The following is a 22,432-nucleotide window of genomic DNA, read 5'->3' on the forward strand; positions in this document are numbered from 1 at the left end:
TCAACACTATATGCCATCAGACTTTTCCTGATTTATCTATTTTAGGCATTATATGTTAACTTTCTGTTATGATACTTTAATATTAGCACTCTTACACTCACACCTTCCCTTCCCTCACTCTTTTCATTATAGTTCTGTCACAATTTTTGTTTCAATTACTAGTTGACATTATTGTGATTTTCTAAATATTTCCAGTTGAGCCAAGAATTATTATATAATTATCATTCCTTTTGTATTCAGCCTTCTTTCATGGACTTAATAATTGCCTTAGTTTAATTTACTTACATTTTGTCATATCTATAGCTAATTTACCCAAAGATGCCAGCAAATCTCTCAAACTCCTACCAATCTTTTCCTCAAACACAGAAACATTAAATAGTGTCTATCCCCATTTAAAATTTTGTTTTCTTTCTATTGCTTTCCATCACCTTACTTCAATTTGGACTGAAGACTGTTGGCCTGACACACATCTGTGAACATGGGCTTCTCTTTGCCATATTTCTATGTCTCCAGGCCTTATTTACAATGCCTTCTTATCCTTGGTCAAATCCTTCATTTTGCTAATTTTCCTCAGGAGTTTCCCAATACGAATGTAGTGGAAACAAATGCTTTGAGTCCTTTTATATCTGGAGATGTCTTTATTCAATTCTGTCTTTTGATTGATAGTTTAACAAGCTACATAATTCTAGGTTGACAGTATTTTCTCCTTAAATTGTGGAAGCATTCTTCTAGCCTCCAGTCAGTTTTAGAAAAGCCTAACACCATTCTAATTCCCATCCTTTTGTATGTGATCTTTCTCTCTCTCTCCCTCTCTCTCTCTATTTCCAGTGTTCTATAATTGCATGACCTACCTATTAATTTATTACACCAGACACTTGATAGTCTCTTTCAACCAGAAAGCTCATATTATAAACTTCTGGGATATTTTCTTGTACTTTATTTTAAAATTTCTTCCCATGCATTTAAAAATTTATTTTTGTCCTTTGAGGTTTTCCTATAAGGCAGATGTTGAACTTCTCAGATTATTTTTTTTTATTTATTCTTTTTTATAATCCAGCTCTTTGTTTTTCTATTTCCTGACATATTTATTATTCTTATTCTTCAAGAATTATGTTGAGTTAATATATTTATTTACATTTTTAATTTACAAATGCCTCTCTTTATTATTATTGTTCCTGTTTTTATGAATCCTATGTATTTTCTTATCTCTTGATAATATTAACAATAGTTGTTTTTTAAATTTTCTTTTTTGTGTATTATTTCTGCTTATTTTGGGGTTCCTTTTTAGATTTGCTTGTTTTGATATTCCTCTTCCATTTTGGGACTTTCCCCAAAGACTTTAACTTCATTAAAGCAGAGGTTATTTTACTCAGCACTTTGAACATGTTGTATGTATTTGGTGCTCAATAAATAAATATATAATATAGTGATTATAATTTATTATACATATAATGTAATAATTATACTCATATATAAGTGTTATATAATATATGACCTATAAGTATAATATATAAATATTATATATTATATAGTATTATATATCATATATTAATTAATTTCTTTTAACTCATTCCTGCATGCTCATATTTTAAAAAGAGGCACTAAAATGCCTCTTTTGGAGTTGGCATGTTGGGCTTGTTGACTGCCAGGCATTTTTGTAGAACATGTTGATGCAAGCTTTTCATTGAGGATATCCGAGTTTCAGTATCTGAAGGACTTCAGAACCATTCATCCTTCTAGAGTAGACTCCTTAAGTCTTCTGGGTGAAGGGATACATTTTTTGCCACTGGCATTTCTGGGAGAAAAGTTGAGAATGGGTGCTGAGGGTTCCATTGCTTGGTATGTAGGCTTTAATACCCTAGTTCAGAGTACTGTACTCCTCTCTTCCCTCTGCAATGCCAGGAGATCCTAAGTCAAGACTCTGGAAACTGCCTGATTTAATGTCTGTCTCATGCAGGTCTGGGAGCAGTCTCCTGGCTATGAATAAATGAGTGCAATGAATGACTGAGCCTGGGAGTCTAGCTTTTCCGATAATGGCTGTTGCAGGCAGTTTTGACCTTATCTCTCATCGTACCTTGTGCTTCCAAGTGATGAGCCTCTTGAACATTCTGTGGGGAGGGAGGGACTTACTAACTTTTTTATCATTAATATCCTCATCTTCCACTGCTGCAAACACTGAGGTTGTAGATTTTTCATTTTACGAAGTAATATACAATGCTTTCATACACTTTTTATCTTCCAAAAATTTTTTGAGATGTATTATCCACTTTTGCTCACATTTTCATTCTCTATGAATACGTTTTTATCCTTTTACTATGATTTTAGTACACAGGGGGGATTAAGGTATATGTTCAATCCACAAGATTCAACTAAAAGTCCACTTTGGCAACTTTACCTCAGCTGGTACAATATCTAGAACAGATAGATAGTCATTTTCCAATTCCAGGATATACCAAATACAAATCTGTAGCACTATTTTTGAGTGAATACTAAAGTATATGCACCATTAGTCTATTTGTCTTCCTGATTTCCAAAACATTGCTATCATTATTTCATTTAGATAATGTTCAAGATGATGATAAAAATTTCTTATTTGAAATATGATGAAAATAGAATAGGCACTTAGGTGTAAGAAAATAATTCAGTACAATTTGATAAACACTAGTCTATATTTTGATCTACAAACAGTGTGATATGATGGACAGGCAACAAGCATTTGTTGAATATTCACTTTGAGAGGCAGTAGATTCAGCATTTAAAAGCTTTGGAGTCAGAATGCACGCGGTTTTGAATTGAATGAATCTGGGTTAACCAACAGCCTCTGACACTCGCTAACTTTCAGTCTTATTTCACTTGCCTTAGATTTATCATCTATGCAATGAGGGCAATAATCATAACTACTTCATAGCATGGATAGTGCACATTATTAAAGTTGTTAAACACCACTGGCTATAGAATCAAATTACTTGTGTTTGAATCCTGCCTCTGTTACTTAATAGTTGATCTCAGTCAAGCTCAACTTCTTTCAAAACTGAATTTAGGTGACTAGATTTTGGTCTTTGAGCCGGTGAGATAATGAGATTTAGATTTGTATGATGCGATTTTGGACTTTGAGTGGATGCTATAATAAAACAAGACTCTTTGGAATTGTGGGAGAGGATGATGTATTTTGCTTGTGGGAGGGACATGATTTGTTGAGGGCCAGAGGTGGGATTGTGGTAGGCAAAATTCTAAAACCTCAGGATTCCCACCTCCTTGTGTGCATGCCCAGTATAACTCCACTTCTTGAGTATTTAAAGAGTTTTCTATTAAAATGCTTTCAGAGTATCCTAGAAGAAATAGTTGGAGTTTCTTAAAGTAAAGAAATAAATCATTTTAAAAGAGTTTTTAAAAACATCAAACACTTTAAAAGAACATTGACTGAATGTTAATTATCCATGTACTAAAATATATTTACTCATTTACTAGAAGGACTGTTGAAAGAGGAATTACATAATTGGTATAGCAGAGATTATACTAATGAGTACTTACCATGTGGTTGAAGCTGTATATGTTTTAATTTACTTATTTCTAATGGAATCCTATGAGGAATAACAACTATACCTTGCCTATTTCACAATTGAGGAAATAGAGGCACCAAGAGGTAAAACAATTTGCCCAGAGGGTAAGTGATAATAGAATAAAGAACTGTTCAAAATAATAATCTACATAATTGTGTAATGCTATTTAAAACCATTATTACAGAAATATATCTACCTAAATCTATATCCATATCTATACCTATCTATATCTATCTGTCTTCCCAGATTTTTCCTCTGGAAGAGGAGTATAAGCCCCAAGCATTGGGTATACTACATAGATCAGGGAACTATAATATTATCCAACTAGTGTCAGTTATTTCAACTGTAGACTAATGGAGAGATCATTTTGAAAGTTCAACCTTATTTCAGTAAGGATAGATGGCAAACCTCCTATGAGAAATTATGGAACTTCGTCTGGAAATGACTACTAACTTAGTCCATATTTGGAAAGAATGATGAATATGTTTATAACAAGGTATTACAGGGCAAGACATTATAGGCTTTTGAAGGTCTTGGTAAATTCAATGAAAAATGTCACATGTATAAGATGATGCAATATGAAATTTGAAGTAACCAATTCCATAATATGTATTTCTCACTATAGTAAGTTCAGTTGATTTAAAGATGAGTAAAACATGGTCCTTACCCTCAAGAGTCTCTAGATAGGACATCTGCTTTTTTTCGCTTTCAAAAAGTTAGTAGTATGTAACTCTTACTGTAATATACTCAAGGTGTGGTAAGTCATGAGGAAAATGATTTATTCTGGGAGCTCGCTCTGACAGTTAAAGAATAAAAATCAGATTGAAGAGTTTTGGATGACTATACCCATTCTTTGTCTATTTTCACCAGCAGCTCCCAAATAATTCCAAATTTAGTTTCTCATAAATACTTTTTCAAATTATTCAAACTTACTGCTTCTTTGACTAGTTCTCATTTAAGTATACATCTAAGCATGGTGCTAACTTGAAGGTCAATAAGAAAAACAGGATGAGGGGTCTGTCTTTTATGAAAATGTGCTGCTTTTGAGAATTTTTTTTTTTGATAGGAAAAAATGGCAGATTTTCTCTTGTAAACCGTATGTTCTTGCATTTCTGATATCTGGAATCAGTAGCTTGCCAGAAACGTTCCCAATCAAAAGCCAGACTAACCCATGAAGGTGTCCAAAGAAGTCTGTTCTGATTACTAAAGATGTTGAACTAGTCCTGACTTCAAACAGTAGATATTTCCACACTTTAGTGGTGTATGACAGCTCTATTCATTCCACAATGTCAAATTCTTTGGTTTTGGCCATTGGGTATTTACGCATTTCTGGCTAGGGAAGCAGAGAAACCTAATTTGATTCTCAAGCCAAAAGTTTTTAGGCCCTGTTCCTTTGGAACTTGGACTGGAGGATTTTGGCACTGCATAAAGACAAGGACAGAGCAAGTAGTCACACATAACTAACTGACTCAACAGAACATATTCAGGGAGAAAGATCATGCCTACACATTGGATAACCATTCTCCAAGGCAGACTGACAACACCCTGGATTCAATCACCCTTAAATAAACACACAAGGAAAGCAAGGCTTTAACATACCTTCCGGCACTGCTTTCCAAAGCAGCCTGATTGGTTTGAGTGCCATAGGCCAGGCTGCAGATGCAACCATTACTGTTGTTCTTACTTATGTCTGTCTGCTGTCTGCTAACAAGCATTCATATGCTTTGGATCATTAAAGTCACAACCTCCTATGCCAATCTATTCCTCTCCACGGATTTCCTGTAGATTGGAAAGAGAGATGCTATTTTCTGTTTCTTTTTTCTCTCTGTTAGGACCTCCAGTAAGGGTTATTTCTGAGGTCTGAATATTGTAGCTTGCACCCTTGCCCCCATTGAGCATATAAATTGTGTTCCCATTAAGCTTGTTCTTTTTGCCTGATTTATTTCGTTTTCTGTTGTACGTGCCTTTTCAATGCAAGGCAAGTGATTTGTGCTGGAGCTGCGACAGACAAAAAATGCTGTAACTTAAGCTATTTCCTGGTGCCATTGCTATCTGTGAGCGATCTGCCGTACTTACACCCTTGCTAAATTTCTTCTGACAGACTCCAGGTGGTCGGGATTTTCACAATCCATCCCATTTCTGAATTAGAACTTGCCATTTGGGGCTCTGTGGATTCTTCCCTCTCATCTTAACTGTTGGTAGCAGGTTGAGTGTATTTGTATATCTACCTGTAAAAGGCCACATGTGTCCACAGGTATAATCAGAGGTAGAGAAACATAAGTTTCTCTTTCAGAGAAGGCACAGAAGACAGATACTGGAGAGAGAGAGAGAAAGAAAAAAATTGTCACTTCTTGTAGTATTATGCAGGCTGCCCATCTAAACCCATCATTGCCTGGCACCTACACACTAAGGGCAAGGATCCAGCCAACTTGTGAGTGGGCACCATGCCATTTGAGCAGATGGGCATGGAAGTCGGCAGCCAGTAGACCATGTATGTGCATCAGCAGTGGGTGTTGAGGGCACGATTCCCAGAGGAGAATGTCCTAACAGCTGTCTGGCCTGAGCCAACGTACTTACGACCAAGGAAAAGTGCCATCCTTCAATCCTGCTGAGTTGGATTAACCTTCAGAACTAATCTGCTTTTTCGGCAGTAGAAGGTGAGTTTGGGGTCTATGAAAACCTCAAAGAATAACTGAAGAAAGGAAACTGGAAAGATACAATTATTAGACATTCACTAAAGATGCCAACGACATTCATATGCATGTTTTAAATATTTGACCAAAAGTCCATTAATTCTTGAAAGAACGTCATAGTTATTAAAAGCTTTGCCTCCCACAATGCTTTTAGAAGTGACCTTTCGACACAGGGAGAGCATTTTCAGTGAGTTACATAGTACATTTCCATCTTTGCACTAAGAAAAAATGATGTGCAAGGAAAGGTGTCAAAAGACTGTAGAAATCTGACTGTGGGTAAATGTCTTTGTCAAACTTTACATATCATAGATCAAACTTGATATATCGTGGATTACAGCTTTCCAAAGAAGAGAATTTCTTCTTTAGTGATTGAACATATACCTGAAAAAGTAAGAAGTAAATTTGATATTTCAACTTAAGCCCTTCTGGACAATGAAAGAGACTGAAATATGAGACTGAAAATACAGCCTGTTTCTAATCTGTTGAGTATTTCCAGACTGTTAAACATCATGAAATTAGATATAGTTTGTTTCTGCCCAACATAGCCAAATGGCGATTTGACAATGATTTGTTTCATTTAGCTAAAAATAGGTAGACCATTTTAATAATTTAGACCCTCAATAACTGTTTATTTGTTTTCTATTTTCCTTTGTTTTGAGGTTTTGTGAGATAGTTTTCTTGGTATTGTTTTCTACTGCCTTGAATCTTTTTATTTAAAAAATAACATATGACTTGCCATTGTGGAGAAAATATCTGTTTGGCCCAAGTGTTCTAGATACCCATCTATATTTTCTTAATCTATCTAAACTCTTTCCTTTTGTTTACAGAGGAAATATCTCTGTATGGAGAGTAAAAGAGATGAATAAGTTATTTTATCCGCTAATGGTAGTAACTTTAGCTCTGGCTCTAATGAATTATCTAATTTGTTAGATCTAATACCATTGGTAGTATTATGAGTGAAATAAGATGTTTCTGTGTCTATTTGGCCCTTATTTTCTCATAGCAATTTGGAAATTCATGGCTAAATATATATGAACCTATAAAGAAAAAAAGTAAGCTAAAAATTAAGACAATACATAAATGCACTTTACATGAAGAAAATGTAAAAAATTGTATTACCCAGATATCTCTGTGTTTCTTGCTTCTGGTAGTTTTTATCTTACAAGCGCATTTGAAGGCTAAAATTGTGGAGCGTCCAAGTTCCATATGAATGATACCTCTCAGTCTGAGAAAATTCTTGGAGAGAAACATTCTATTGAAAGTATGCAAAAAAAAAAAAAAGAGAGAAAACTAAAACAGTATTTAGCAATAAACAAGGAAGTGTGCGCTGTATATAGTTCATTTTTATTTAAACAGAAAAGTAAGAGGCAGTTTGATTTTCTTCTTGGAGGAACACACATGTTTGTGACTAAATAAAGGAGGGAAAATATAAAGGAGTTAGAATCATTCCAGCAAGCACTTACCTTTGGCTATCTGGGATAAGAATATGTGGTTGAAGCTGAGTTTCACTCGACTAGACTTATCCCAGGATTGAAAGGCTGGTGAGAGCTTCAGGTGACCCAGATGCTGACTAAAGAATATTCAAGAAACTAAAAAAAAAAAAAAAAAGCTGATAAACTTTAGTATACCCACCAAAAGGTTTCTGAATCTTTACCTTTCATTTTCTGCAGGGGATAAAAGAGATGAGAGTGTCAGATTTCTGACTGACAATGTACAACCAAAAAAGGTTTATGGAAAAATTTTTTAAAAATGACATTTGCTTATGCCCAATATGGTAATTGAATAATATTGTGGGCAGATGGAGGAAGAGAATACAAATGTTAAACAGTATACTGTGGTACATTAATAAGGAGTAAAACAAGATTTGGGTTTTCCATGGTTTGTGTCATTACCTCTCATTAGGACTATGAAGGATACATTTAGTTAGTGGTAGAGTAATTATGAGGCATGTGTAAATTTTATATGTGCCTACAAATATGTAAAGTTAGAATATTAAATGCATGATAAGGTAATGTCCTTATATGTTCTTAACTTCCTTTTTTTTCTCAAAATCAGTTACCTACCACATACACATGATTGAAAAAATAGAGCCATCACTTAGGTTGATGTTTATTATTTCTAAACAACTAAATTGTTGTGAGTTTAAGAAATACTGGCCACCTCTCCACATTCCAAAAAAAAAATGCTTCACTAACTTTCCTTAATTTCTGATTGTAGTAGCTTTAAGAAAAAGAACTTGCAAAACAAATGAAGATTTGAACATAAGACTTGGGATACACCAAAAGCAAACAAGCAAACAAACAAACAAAAACTCTTGGGAAACTGAAGATAAAAACTAAACTTAACCAAAAATTTATTTCTGTTTTTCATCCAAGTATCCAGGGAGGTTGCTAACGGGAGGTATGCCTCAGAAAATGTACATGTCTGTGAAAATGTTGGAACTAATGCTTTTATTCAAGTGATTTTATTTCAATTCTAAGCCACAAGATATAAACTTTCATCAAAAATGGTAATCTATTTAAAATCAGAGCTATGTGGAATGTTTCATGTTTATGTATAACTCTCATAGTAGATGCTCCTAAACAAGGAAAATAATATGCTCAAATTCTGTTATTTTTACAGTTTGTAATATATCAAGTACTAGACCCACCCATCAGTTTCATATTTTTTAAATAGTTAAAAGAAAAAAGGAATGGAAGAAAAAATGGAGACAGTTTGAAAAAGTGACTTTTAATTCCTTTTTTTGGAGGAAAAGGTATCTGAAAAACTTAATTTTGATGCTTATTCTAATAAGAACAAAAAGGAATTTAAAGGAAAATACGCATTACACATCCTGAATACTTCATTTTCCACTTTGCTTTGCACAATTAGAAAGCTAAAGTACCTGGGGAGGGCAGAGGAGTGGAAGCAGGGAGCATAGTGGGCAGTGATAAAGGAGAAAACTCAGAGATTTGATCTAAAAAAGTTGCAGTGATATATAATATTAACCTAATTTTGAGTTCAAAAAAATCCAAGTCAAAAGATATTTGTATTTCTGTTTTTTTCAATGGTAGCTACAGATGATTTCTATTTACTGGAAAAATAAATCAATAGGAAGATGGCATCACTGAAAAAAAGATAAGGTCTGACATTTTTTTTTTTTTCTCCTCAAAGGAAGGGTTGCCATCAACTCATGTATTTATTATGAAAGCTCAGTTGCTTAAGATGCAGAATACTGTGAGAGAAAAAACAGTTTAAGACATAACCATGTCACCTCAAAAGAAACTGTTAAGTAGCATTCTTAATAAATAGGCTGGAGAAGTGTGGAATTGTTAAGGCCTCTTTCTGCTAAAATGCTGGAAGTAAATTGACAGGTAGCAATTCATAAAATTCTCAGATGGGAATTAAAAAATGATATTGAAACCAATATTTCATAATTTAAGAGTAAAAGAACTAGCAAAAAAAAATCAGGCTATAAACACTTAAAAATGTGGTGGGTATACATATATGTTCACTTATGTTTAGAGGGAAGATCTGTATACTATTTCAGATTATTTGGAGACATAAAAAGAAATCAGACATACATAAAAATCATATTTTCAGGCTTCCTCAGAAGAAATACTTCTGTATTTCACAGAGAAAATAATGTATTAAAATTTTTATATCAAGCTGCTGCTAATATTTTGACTTCTATTTTAGGTTTTCAAATTCAATGATTAATTAACAGTTCCTGCAAAAGTGAAAAGGATCTAAGATTAAACAATGGAGCCCAACCTTGCCAGTATTCTGAAACTTATCCGGAAGCAATTTACAGAACAAGATGTAGGTTTTTTGATGTCAGGTACATTTAAAAGTTCTGATATCCAGAACTTTATCCAAAATGAAGGATTATCCAAAATGAAGTATGTGCTCTCTTTGCAATACTAGTATTAGAGATATTTTATAATGTCAACAAACAGGTACATTTTAAGCACCTGCTATTAGAAATTACTGGCATATGAGTGTAACTAAACATGAAATGTTTACTGGCTAAAATGAATGGTTTATAAAAAATCTATGGAAAAGAATATAAAAAAGAATGTATATATATGTATATGTATATATACATAAAAAACTGAATCACTTTGCTGTACAGCAGAAATAAATACAACATTGTAAATCAACTGCACTTCAAAAAAAAAAAAAAACTGATGTCTTAAGTGGGACTGTTTCTCAAGAGAGTGTCCCATAAAAATTTGCAAAATTATCAGATACTGCTAATAAGCTATTGATAAATAATTACATAAACTGTAAGACTTTCTCTATTTATACTGTGGCTTAGGAGAATCCTTTTTTCCCTTCAAACTTAACCTCATGAGACTGTGATTGACCTCAGATTTTCTTTACAATTATTATTTCAATTAAGTATGTCACAGAAACACAGCTCTTTTGAAACATCCTAAGTTTTTCAGATATCCATGCAAGACAACTGAGCAGCTTTGGATCCAGAATTTCCTAAATGATAAGTCTCAGTCAGCATAATCTGATTTGGCATAACATATTTCTGTACCTAATGCTTAACTGAGAAAGACATTAAAGCAAAAGACAGGTGATGAAAGTTTTCTTTTCTTCCGTATCTTCATAACTTGACTGAACATGATAGATTAGCTAGCTTATTGATTTAGGAATGATCAGCAATATTACTTCCCCTAAAGGAATAGTAAGATGATTCATAACAGATTTGAAATCTGATTTCTAGCTTCCTGCATAAATGTGTACAAATTTGTAAGTTTGGCTCTCTTCAAATTTCTACCTTAGGAATATCCACTTATGCACACAGGGGACCTCTGCAGTTCCCCAAGAATTTAGTGACTGTCTTTATACATATACATTTATATTTCTGGAAAAACAATAAAGTGCAATAGCTGAGGGCTTAGATCCACGTTAAAACATCACCCATGCTTTCACTAGCTGTGGATTTTCAAAGTTACTTTAAAGGTATGTGTCTGTGTTTCTACCTTTATGAAATATATGTTATTGATCTCTTAATGTTTGGGTAATAATTAAATATTTTAGTACATGCAAAACACTTAGAACAGTGCCTGGCAACTAATAGGCACTCAGTAAATGTTGGCAGGCAGTATTATTGTTGTATCATTTCTCAAGTTGAATTCTTGTTTATACAATGGAACCAATGGTTTCCTTCAGGAGTGGTATGCGCTCAGTAACTGGTCATTTCTGATTCCATTTCTTCCCATTAAAATTTGTTTCCCAAACTTCAGTCATTCACTTATTGTGTTTGTGCTTTTTTCCCCCACATTTCATATACTTAAATAACTTTATATTAATGGAAAATGTATTCATGTCACTAATAAATGGCTCTGATGTGATAAATTTTTCTACTAAACCTTAAGATTATATAAATAATAATTAAAATTGAAACATTCATGAGCTAAAATAATCTCTTGTACCCCTGGCAGTATGTACACAACACATTTTGAATCATTGCCTTATAAGAAAGCTTTCTATAGGTGACTAGAAGGGAATATTTAGAGGATTGTGGACCACTATGCCCATTAAAATCCAGTAGTGATAGGACAAAAGATGGCATGGACTTGGCCATAGAAGAAATGGTAAAACTGACACAAGTGAATGCCCAGGTGCCTATTCATTGGTATCGTGGAGACATTTACATACTACTGCTTTCTCTAATATTTCAAGCTTGAGGTACTTTACATGCCAAAAGAATGACTTTTACGCCAAGACTATAATCCAGCAAGAAAATGGAACAAGAAAACTCCCTCTATCCCAGAATTCTCTGACCTTTGTAAGCTGAATATGACATGTATACTAAATTTTCACTGAAGATTATAAATCTTAGTATAATGAGTAATAGTTGAGAGTAGTAAATTCTAAATGCATAGCAATATAAAACAAATTCTAGTTCCTTAAGAGGCTTAAATACCAAATATATGTATATTCTCCCCCTGCTGAGAAGCTGAAATATCAATGAATAACAGGTATGAAGTTTTGGTTGCTAGGATTTCTCCCATTAACTATTATTCTGTTCACAGCTTTCTTATGCAAAAGACCTTTCATTTCAACGTTGATTGTCAACTATGGTTATCTTAATTATGGTAATGTTAACACCTATAAAATTCTCTAAAATACATGATGGCTCCACAAAATAGTTTATTTCTCGCTATATAGAAGTTCGAAGGAAATTTTCTACCTGAATTCTCTGTCCTCACTGCAACTTTTCTCTAAGTATAAAATTATTCCAAAATAAAAAGTTTACTAAATAAAACAAAGTGGGTTTTCCTGGCCTGTGCTTGGCTTTTCTTGACATGGTGATTCAGGGCCCCCAACTTGCATCTTTGTCCTCCCATAAGGCCTCGGTTAATGTTTACTCCCAGCCAGTATACTAGGAAAGAGAACATTGCGGGGGGAGCACTCACTGGTTAATAGCCTTGGAGGGGGAGTGGTTCTCATTGTTTCTGCTCATTTGCCTTTGGTCTGAAATAGTCACGTGGCCACTCTTAACTGTAAGGCAGGCTGAGAAGTGCAGTCTGGAGATGTGCCCAGGAAAGAGAGCACAGAATTCGGTGAGTGACCACCAGGCTCTTCCTTCCTCCCATATATCAATTTGCACCTGTCTTCCAACATTTAGAAATACACCCATACACCTCCTCAAAGGAGACAACCAAAAGTCCCATCCAGTTACTGCCTCAAGCTCCAGTTCCAGAATCTCTGGTGATAAGTAGCTTTCTCCATCAGGCCCAAATTTTCTCCAGGGTGTTAAGAATTTAGAACTTGAAAAATAAGCTCTCTGTCCTGCTTTCCCCATCATATCCAATAGACAATGGTGGAGCAAGAACTTGATACCTGGGAATAAACAAACAAACAAACAAACAAAAATCCTCTCATTTGTAAAGGAAAGAATGGTAAATGACCAACAGTCTCTGGACCAAAGTGATGATTGTAATCCTGCTGGGCAGGTCCTGTGAGACCCTGTCCTGGCAGTAGAGACAGTTTCTGGCTCTTCTTTCTGGGAGAATTTCCCATATCCATTGTTCTCCCGGGTTTCTGGCTCTGCTTTCTGGAGTCTCTTCCTTCCCCATTATCCTTCTTGGGCCACATCTGAAGTGGGCATTGAAGAGAATGGCTTCCTTGAAGGTTGTACTGCCTTCATAATTCAGTTTTTGTGGAGCAAATATGGGATTCAGGGATTGAATAGAATCACAGGGTTTTTAGGCCAGGTTTTTGGTTTCTTTGGGAATACAGTTCCCTCAAAATCTTAGTAGACATTGATCTAATCCCCTCAGTCTTTTGCATGTGCTGGTAAGCAGAGTCAAAGACATCCAAAGTTCTTTTCTAGACGTGGTACTTGAGCCTGCTTTATTTAAAGATTCCTCGCACTCACGTCTTTCTCTCTGTCTATCTCAGTCTCTGCCTCTGTCTCTTCCTTTTTCTTCCTACTGCTTTGTCCCAACCCTTTCCACTCTCTCCTTCTTTCAAAGTACTGGAAAATTCCTGTTTAGTGAAATAGTGCTCTTAATGAGAGCTTCTACTTAAATTTTCAAGATAATGATTTTTAATTATAAATTCCTCCTTTTTTTTTTAAATTATAGAATCTGTCTATGATGCTTCTTCAGGAGAAAGAACAATAAGGCATTTAAAACAAATTTGTTCCAAAAGCACTTATTGTGTGATTATTATATATTTATGTATATCTGGATAATAGTAGAAGACAGGGAAATTAATAGCACATTAACTCCGAAAAAGCTGAGTTCCTAACATAGCATAAACACAAAGTGTTTCAATATTAAATATTTTGTTCCAGTTATTACTACAGCATTGCAGATCACACTGAAACATAGAGGTGTAAAACAATGATTTTTTTTTATGCTTATGGAATCTGGTCAAAAATTCAGATAAGGCACAACAGGAACGCCTTATTTCTCCTACAGTGTTTGAGGTCTCTGCTGGGAAGACTTGAAAGCTGGGGGTGGTTCAATGGCTGGAAGAAGGAATCATCAGGATATCTTTATACTCACGTGATTGGTGGTTGATACTGGCTGTCTGCTGGAACCTCAGCTAGTTTGTCATCTAGAAAACTTACGAGGTCTCTCCCTGTGGTCTCTCTGTATGGGATGATTTGGTAACTTTTTTTTTTTTTTTTTTACAATCCATAGCAAATTTATTACTCAATAGCCAGTGCCACATCATAGCATCACCCAGAGCCTTCACCTTTCCTCCCCACCTGTCCCCAAGGGTACACCCGAAATGGAAAAAACAAAAGTAAACTCAGATCTCTGCTTTTCCTCTGGAAAAAGGGATCTGGCCCCGGAAGCCCCTTTCCACAGGTCTCAGCAGGCAAGGGAGCGGACACCTCCTGTGCCCAGAGAGCAGGGCTCCAGGCTCCAACAACAGAGAGAACGTGCAGGCAGGAGCAGAGAGAGCCCTGTGTCTGTGGAAGAAAATGAGCTGGGAGTATTCCAAGAGAGCAAGGGGGTAGTGCGTGATATTTTTATGCTCTAATATTTGGAGTCCATATAGTATTACTTCTGCCATATGTTTTGGTTAAAGCAGGTATAAAGGTCTGCCCAAGTTTGAAATGAAAGAACATAGACCCCACCATTTGATAGGAGGGGTGTCAAGGTCACACAGTAAGAAGACCACATGCAATATGAGATATTGTTGCAGCCAGCCATCTTTGAGTACACATCTTACTCAAATTAATGTCCAAAACATTTACTTCCCATTTAAATCTACTTTAGTCACCTTTTTGAATGAATCTGAATATGGTTATTTTCATGTGCACTTTTATTAAATTACACTCTTTTAAATCATTTAAAGTTTTTTTTTAAAAGAAAAATAATATAATAGTATCAAATGTCACTATTTTTTCAGGTATCCCGGCACAGAAGGAATCATTCACAGCATGTCTTGAAAGATGTCATTCCTCCACTGGAACAATTGGTAAGTGATTATTTCACTTCAATACTGTATTATTTATCTACTGCTACAAAATAAATTACCTCAGAACTCAGCAACTTGGAACAGCACATATTATTCTCTCATGTTTCTGTGGGTAAGGAATCTGGGCATAACCTAGCAGGGTCCTGTGGCTCAGAGCCTTTCAAAAGTTTGCACTCAAGATTTAAGCCAAAATTGGGGTCACATCTGAAGGCTTGACTGGGGAAAGATCTGTTTTCAAGCTCAGGTACATGGTTGCTGGCAGGATTTTAGTTCCTTCAGGGCTTTTGGCCAGAGGCTACTCTTACTTCCTTGCCACTTGGGCTTTTCCAGCATGGTGGCTTGCTCCTTCAATGCATGCAAACTGAGAAGACGAGAGTCTGGCTTATTCTGCTCCAGCCAAAATGACCTCCTTACTTTTTCCACAGGGCCATTTCTCCTCTTCTTTCCTCTGCCTGATACAAAATAGTTCATTTGATGCCCAGAAATTTTTAGGGCTCATTTGTTCCTTTTCTTTGCATCTCTGTTCAAATATCACCTTTTAAGATAGCTCTTCTCTAGTGTCCCCTAAACACAAATGAACAAATTTAAAAACCCACCATTTCTGTCCACACTTCTTTTCTCTTACCCTAATTTAATTTTCTCCATAGAACTTGCCACCATGTGGTATACTCTGCAGTTTCTTTTTATTTGTTTGTCATCTCCTTAGAAAGTTCTGTGAGAGCAGGGTTATTGTCTCTTATGTTTATAACTATTCCCATGATTATAACAATTGCTAGAACATAGTAAAATCTCAGTAAATGTGTGTTAAATGAGTGCACAAATGAAATAGTTAATGACATTTTTTAAAATTTCCAAGCTCATAGTACACAGATCTATACTTATGTACTTTCTCTTCATTATCTCAGCATATATCTTGAAGTGCTACTTAGTCATTTGTTCTTAGCGCATCTTGGTGTCATCCTTGAAATGAAATATCCCAAGTTGAACACACCATCACCATCTTCCCAAATTTATTCCTATTTCCATTGACCCCCATCTCTATTTTTTTAATAGCTGTTAAAAACAAAAAACAAAAAAGTTAGCTCTTTTTAATAGAGAAGACTTTTTAAAAATTTTATTTATTTATTTAAATTTTCATTTTATATTGGAGTATAGTTGATTAACAATGTTGTGTTAGTTTCAGGTGTACAGCAAAGTGATTCAGTTATACATATACATGTATCTATTCTTTTTCAAATTATTTTCCCATTTAGGTTATTACAGAATATTGAGCAGAGTTCCCTGTGCTATACAGTAGGTCCTTGTTGGTTATCTATTTTAAATATAGTAGTGTGTACATGTCAGTCCCAAACTCCCAATCTATCCCATTTCTATTAGTAGCAAACGTTTATCTAGGCTGAGAACACATTTTCTTTGGATCCTTTATTTTCTCTATGACCCTTCACATGTCAACATTTTCTGAGGTGGTTTCTCTACAATGGATGTGGTGGCCTCATTTTTTTCTCCATGTGTACAGGCACACCCTTTCTGAGGCCTTCAAATGCTTCTGGTCTCACCCCACTGTATCCCACCATGCCTCTCCCACTGATCCTGTGCTACTGTACAACCTTCCACACCAACCTTCTTTAAACAGTACCTTCATTATTTCATTCTCCTTGTCAGAACTTTGAACAGCTTCCTATTTTCTATAGCATCAAGTCTATAGACTTCTCTCACTGCTCTGCTTTACCTTATTTATTATCTACTGCCAAATACACAACCTCAAGCCAGCAATAGTAACATGATTAAGACATGGTTCTCACCCTGAAGGAGTTTGGATTTTCTGTAACAATTATAGTTCCTTCATCTCAGCACTCTTTTGTGTTGTTCTCTCTTATTTCATGGGTAATAGACTTGTACCATGGCTAGACTATAAATGCTTTGAAGTTAGGGGTCATGACTTGTATTTTCTTTATTATATCATACTTCCCCTTACATTGCTTCTGGGACTAGGGTTTGTTCAGAAAAGACATGTTTGTCAATTGATTTAATGATAAGATATTAAAGATTTATTAAAACAATATTGTTGATTTTGGAGATTAATAAATATATGACTGCTATTCATAGTGAAAGACATTTTAAAATTTAATTAGATATAACAATATCTTGTTTTCAAAATTAATCACTTAGGTTTCAACTTAGAGACCATTTTCCCTGGAAAGTATTTCTTTGCTTCCTCAACTTTGAATCAGGTAGCCCTTCTTTATTCTACCTTCCTATCGCAGCTTGGCCTTGCCTCTGTCTCTAAATTGCCTCTATCTCTAATCACACTAAAATTGCCTGTTTCCTTTTACATGTTTCTTACTGCACTATAAGGTATTTGAGGGGAGAGCTATGCTTCACTTACTGTTTTATTATTAAAACTTCATAGAAGGCCTGGCATAGTACAGCTGTACAGTGAATAGAAAGTAATTGTGTTTCTTTTCTATAAATTTGCCTTACAGAACATATAAAGTACATATAAAGTGCTCTATTTTAAATATAGCACGTGCAAATGTTTCTCTGAAGTGTTTGATGAAACATGGCAAAAGTTAGACTGAAAATGAAGCTATATGAGCGTGTGTGTACGTAATATAAATATATATGCAATTATATATAATTTTACATGTACAAATATATATGGATTGTATTTGAAAAATGCCTTAAAGTGTCTCAAAATTTTTACATGAAATATATATTAATTATGAATTTTAAAAATTAAAATTATGGTCATTACTTAAATTTAATCAATAACTAATGGTATATTTGTGCTATGCCTATACATCAAGCATAGGCTAATATTTAAAAAATTAGAATATTCAGAAATAGTTTTATCAATTTAACTTCCTACCTTTAAGGTTATTTGTTGGTTTGCTGGCCTATAATTATGTTTTGACTCTGTAGCCTCAATTCTCAATAAATGAAACTCATTTTAAATATCTCAAATTATGGATAGTTTAACTAAAAGAAGATATATCTATGTGCTCAATACTCTATTCTAGGTCAGATAACCTTGTAAAAGTGACATTGGGAAGTACTGCTGATAGAAGGAAAAAAAAACAGTAATTTGTTGACCTCTTCAGTTTGCAGTCTCTCTAAATCTCTTTCTCTGCATCCCTCTCTCTCTGTTACTCTCTCTGTCTACACAAGCACACACACTCTCTCTCTCTCTCTCTCTGTCTCTAAACTCTACTGGAACTACCAACCAATTTACTTCCTATTCCTGAGTTGGGTTTCCCTGGACCCTCTCTTTGAGTACTTGTTTATCTTGCTCTGTCTTGTGAACAGAGGTTATGTTCAACTTTTATTCATCAATCTCTACTTGAATTAAATTGCTTATTTGATCTTACTTTAAAGACAGAAATGATTATCTTTCCCCCACAAGTCTTACTTATGAATTACTTCATTATGGTAGACAATGCCAAAATAACCACCAATTCCCTCAAACAACAAGTTCTGATTAATTTTTTAAAAAATTTCATTTACTTATTAATTTATTTTTGGCTGCGTTGGGTCTTCGTTGCTGCCTGCGGGCTTTCACTAGTTGCAGCAAGCCGGGGCTACTCTTCATTGCAGTGCACAGGCTTCTCATTGCGGTGGCTTCTCTTGTTGCAGAGCACAGGCTCTAGGAGCACGGGCTTCAGTAGTTGTGGCACGCAGGCTCAGTAGTAGTGGCCCCCGGGCTTAGTTGCTCCGCGGCATGTGGGATCTTCCTGGACCAGGGCTCGAACCCATGTTCCCTGCATTGGCAGGCGTATTCTTAGCCACTGTGCCACCAGGAAGTCCCTCTGATTAATTTTTAATTATCCGTTACTGTTTACATCAAGACTTGAATTATTTTCCAGAACCTATAAAGCTGTCTTTATATTTGACTAATATAACTGTATAATTATTTTTAACCTAGATTCACATATTTTTTCCACAAATCTGACATGTTCCTTCATCTCTGCATCTCTTTTTCTTTCCCTCGTGCCTGCCTCGGTGTTGTTTCTGGAATCATCCATAGGTTCTTGCAGTAGTTTCCCTTGCCAGTACCTACCAGGATCAACTACCATATATAAAATGATATACACCAAAACACTTTAGAAAATAGTAAAATCCTTTAAGTTGATATTATTACTCATTATTTTTACTATATGGATCTTTGAGCTTATTTATATCCCACATTTTCTGCTATAAATCCCATTTCCTTTATCTCCTATATTTAGAACTTCCTTGAACAGTATCCAGCAATCATGGGGGCTTTGGCTTTAAGCACAACTGGCAAAAGTATCCTATTCGATGCACTCCCTTTGGAGAAAAGTAATTCACTTTATAACAGCGGAGTCTGCCATGGTGGATGCTCCCATAGATGCTGTCACCCTTTGGTAACCATGCTTTACCTCTCAACTTCCCCTTTAATAAAGTAGGTTGTGATCAACATGGTTAAACAGAAACATAATGCATTTCTTTTGAATACTGACAAAAATATATTCTTATTTGGAGTCTGAAATCTTAGGGCAGAAACTACCCAGTTCACTGACACCTGAAGTCATTTATGCCACTTGGTGTGCAAATCCATATGCTATCAATGCATGAGACTATATTATTTTCTGAGAAGCCGTGTCGTTGCTTAACCAGTTCTGTAATGCGGCAAAGATTTTAAACATGAAATGTCAAATATACTAATATGTGTTTGTTTCCTGATCTTGTGTATTTCATATTATAACTCTTCGTGAGACCTAATTATTTTACGGGCATTTTCCCTTTTCCCCCTAAAGAAATGTTCAAGAAAAATAATCCTGTTTATAGCATGTTAAATCTTTATCATCTTTATGTTTATCAAAAGAGTTTAAGACATGTCTGCGGATAACCCTGCAGGAGTCAAAAGCCTGTGGCAGGTTTTAGAGAATCATCTGCTACCTCCTGAGCTAGAAGGATTTGGAGGCCAGAGCTCAGGAAGTTGCCATGGCTTGCGGGCAAAGCAGGCTTTTGCAGATAAACCTGAAGTCACAGATTCTACCTTTTGGAGCCAGATATCATTTTGTGGATTAATTAATACTTGTGAGGGCTTTAAGGATGAAAGACATTGTGAGCATACAGTGTTTTCTTATTTTAATACAAAGCACAGCCCCTTTGGGGGAATAGTTCTATTGATCAGCTGTGCTTTCCTCAAATTGCAAAAAAATTTCAAAAGCTCTTCAGTCTTTCAAAATTCTACTTTGTCAAGATAAAATTAGGTTTTCTGAAAAAAACTTCCTCCCAGATCTTCAAGCTGGCAGTATGTTAATAATGTTATATAATTTAATAACAGTAATACACACCGTCTCCAAGTTTTCATTGCTTTATGTACCCTTCCTTTACTCAAACAGCAGGAGTGTGTTTTTTATTTTTAAAAAAAATTTTATTGGAGTATAGTTTTTACAGTGTTTTGTAGGAGTGTGTTAATTCCAATGTTTGTTGAGGCCATCCCTGTGCTGGGCACCGGGCTGGGTTTAGGATATGCAATGATATGCTAAATAGTCATGTCCTTTTTTGGAGGGACTGTCAGTCTAGGGGTGAAGAAAAGTATTAAACGAGTAAAGAAAGGCATAATTCTCTGAATGCAAATTGCACAACATGCTATGACAGCAGACAAACAAGTCTCTATGAAAGAGGGAGAGCCCACCTTGGATTAAGTAGTCATAAAAGCACTCTTTGAAAGGGCCATTTAAATTGAGATTTGTAGGGTGACTAGAGTTTGTCAAGCAAATTACTGGAAGAATGATGCAAACTGAAGGAACATCAGGTGCAAAGGTCTGGAAGTCAGAACAAAGTGGGTACATTGGGAAAACTGCAAGAATGCCACACTGGCTAGAACAGGGAAATAAGTCTGGAAGTTTGGGCAGAGTGAGGCAGTGCTCAGATGTTGATGGGCCTTGAGGTGATGGTAAGGAGTTCAGAAGCCATTAAAACACAGAAACAGGTTACCATGACTTCTCCCATCCAGGCCTACATTTGAAATTCATTTAACTGTAGAGTAGAGAAGAAGAACAAACACACACAACAACAAAAAAGGTTGTTAACATTGAGCAGTCCTTTCTTCCCTACTGCCTTGACCAAAATTAGGTTATAACAAAACAATTGAATTAGGCTAATAAATTGCCCAGGCAGTAACCAGGAAGGCCATTCTCACTGAATTCCAATGACGGGCAAGGAAAGAACAACATATTTAAATCAAGGAAACAAAGAAATAGAAGTCAGGGAAGAAGAGAGAAATAAAGGAGGAGAAAGGAGATGTGATACACAGGAAAAGCCTCCAGAAGACTGAAATTCTTAAGACAAAAAGAGGTTCCCTCATCAGCCTGTTTCCCAATTAGAACCTGGATATTTTGGTGGTGACCAAATGAAACACACTGGTTACAAGATGAAAGGCTCAGGAAAAGGCTATGGGGGTTCTTAAACATCAAAATGTAGCTTATTCAAGATGATATTTTGATGAGTTAAGGGTAAATAAATCAGAGACATGTGGGTAAAATTTCTCTTGAAATACACAGGGGTTTAAAATGATGGGGAAATTCACTTGGCAAAACATTATATGTACTTTGCCAAACCCAACATTTGAAAAACAGTTTAAGACATTCAGCACAACCCCAAAGCACAACATATTCTCTTATCCTGAGAGTAAGAGAGGGAGAATACCCGTGAAAGCATTATGCAACATACACACTGCAGGGTATAAATAATTTACAATGAGCAAACCATGCCTAACTTTGAGACCTGAAGTCAAGACCAGCTTCTCCAGAACTTCTTTGAGAATGCTTTATTACTTCTTTACAGGCATCACTCATGTATGACACAGCATCGTTTTTCTTTGCTTTTCTTCTATTCTCCTTTTCGTGTAATTATTGTATCCAACTTGAGAATTTTGGTTTACCACTTTTTTAAAGTCTGCACACAGTAAATTATGTATCTACATTAGGCAGAAATATTATATTTCACCTCTCTAAATGCATCATAGTTCATTCTCCAACTATATGTAAGATAGTCCTAAAATTAAGCATTTACATTTTTTATGTACTTAGTACTTTATATGGTGTACAGATAAGCTGCATTTTGAAGGTTATTTTTTTTCCTTGTTTTCGTTTCTGTTCTACTGCAAGTCCACACACATGGTCAGCAGATCTGATATAGCAAGAAAGCTAGAGCCAGTACAGAAATAATTGGAAACTGAGAAGAAAAATGTAAGCAATGAGTCCCAAA

General features: G+C 35.3%; 1 protein-coding gene across 2 annotated transcripts in view; it reads left to right on the forward strand.

Annotated features, from left to right (window-relative positions):
- The window catches only part of ARHGAP15 (Rho GTPase activating protein 15), a 610,484-nt gene that overhangs the window by 62,374 nt on the left and 525,678 nt on the right, over nucleotides 1–22,432 (forward strand). Inside the window, exon 3 of one of the 2 annotated variants that reach the window (XM_057551505.1) lies at nucleotides 15,125–15,193. The exons of the other annotated variant lie outside the window; for it this stretch is intronic. Within the exon in view, the coding sequence (XP_057407488.1) occupies nucleotides 15,125–15,193 (69 nt within the window). The remainder of the gene's footprint in view (nucleotides 1–15,124; nucleotides 15,194–22,432) is intronic. 2 annotated transcript variants of the gene reach the window in all.

The sequence above is a fragment of the Balaenoptera acutorostrata genome, chromosome 8, assembly GCF_949987535.1.
Source record: "Balaenoptera acutorostrata chromosome 8, mBalAcu1.1, whole genome shotgun sequence".
Classification (NCBI taxonomy): domain Eukaryota; kingdom Metazoa; phylum Chordata; class Mammalia; order Artiodactyla; family Balaenopteridae; genus Balaenoptera; species Balaenoptera acutorostrata.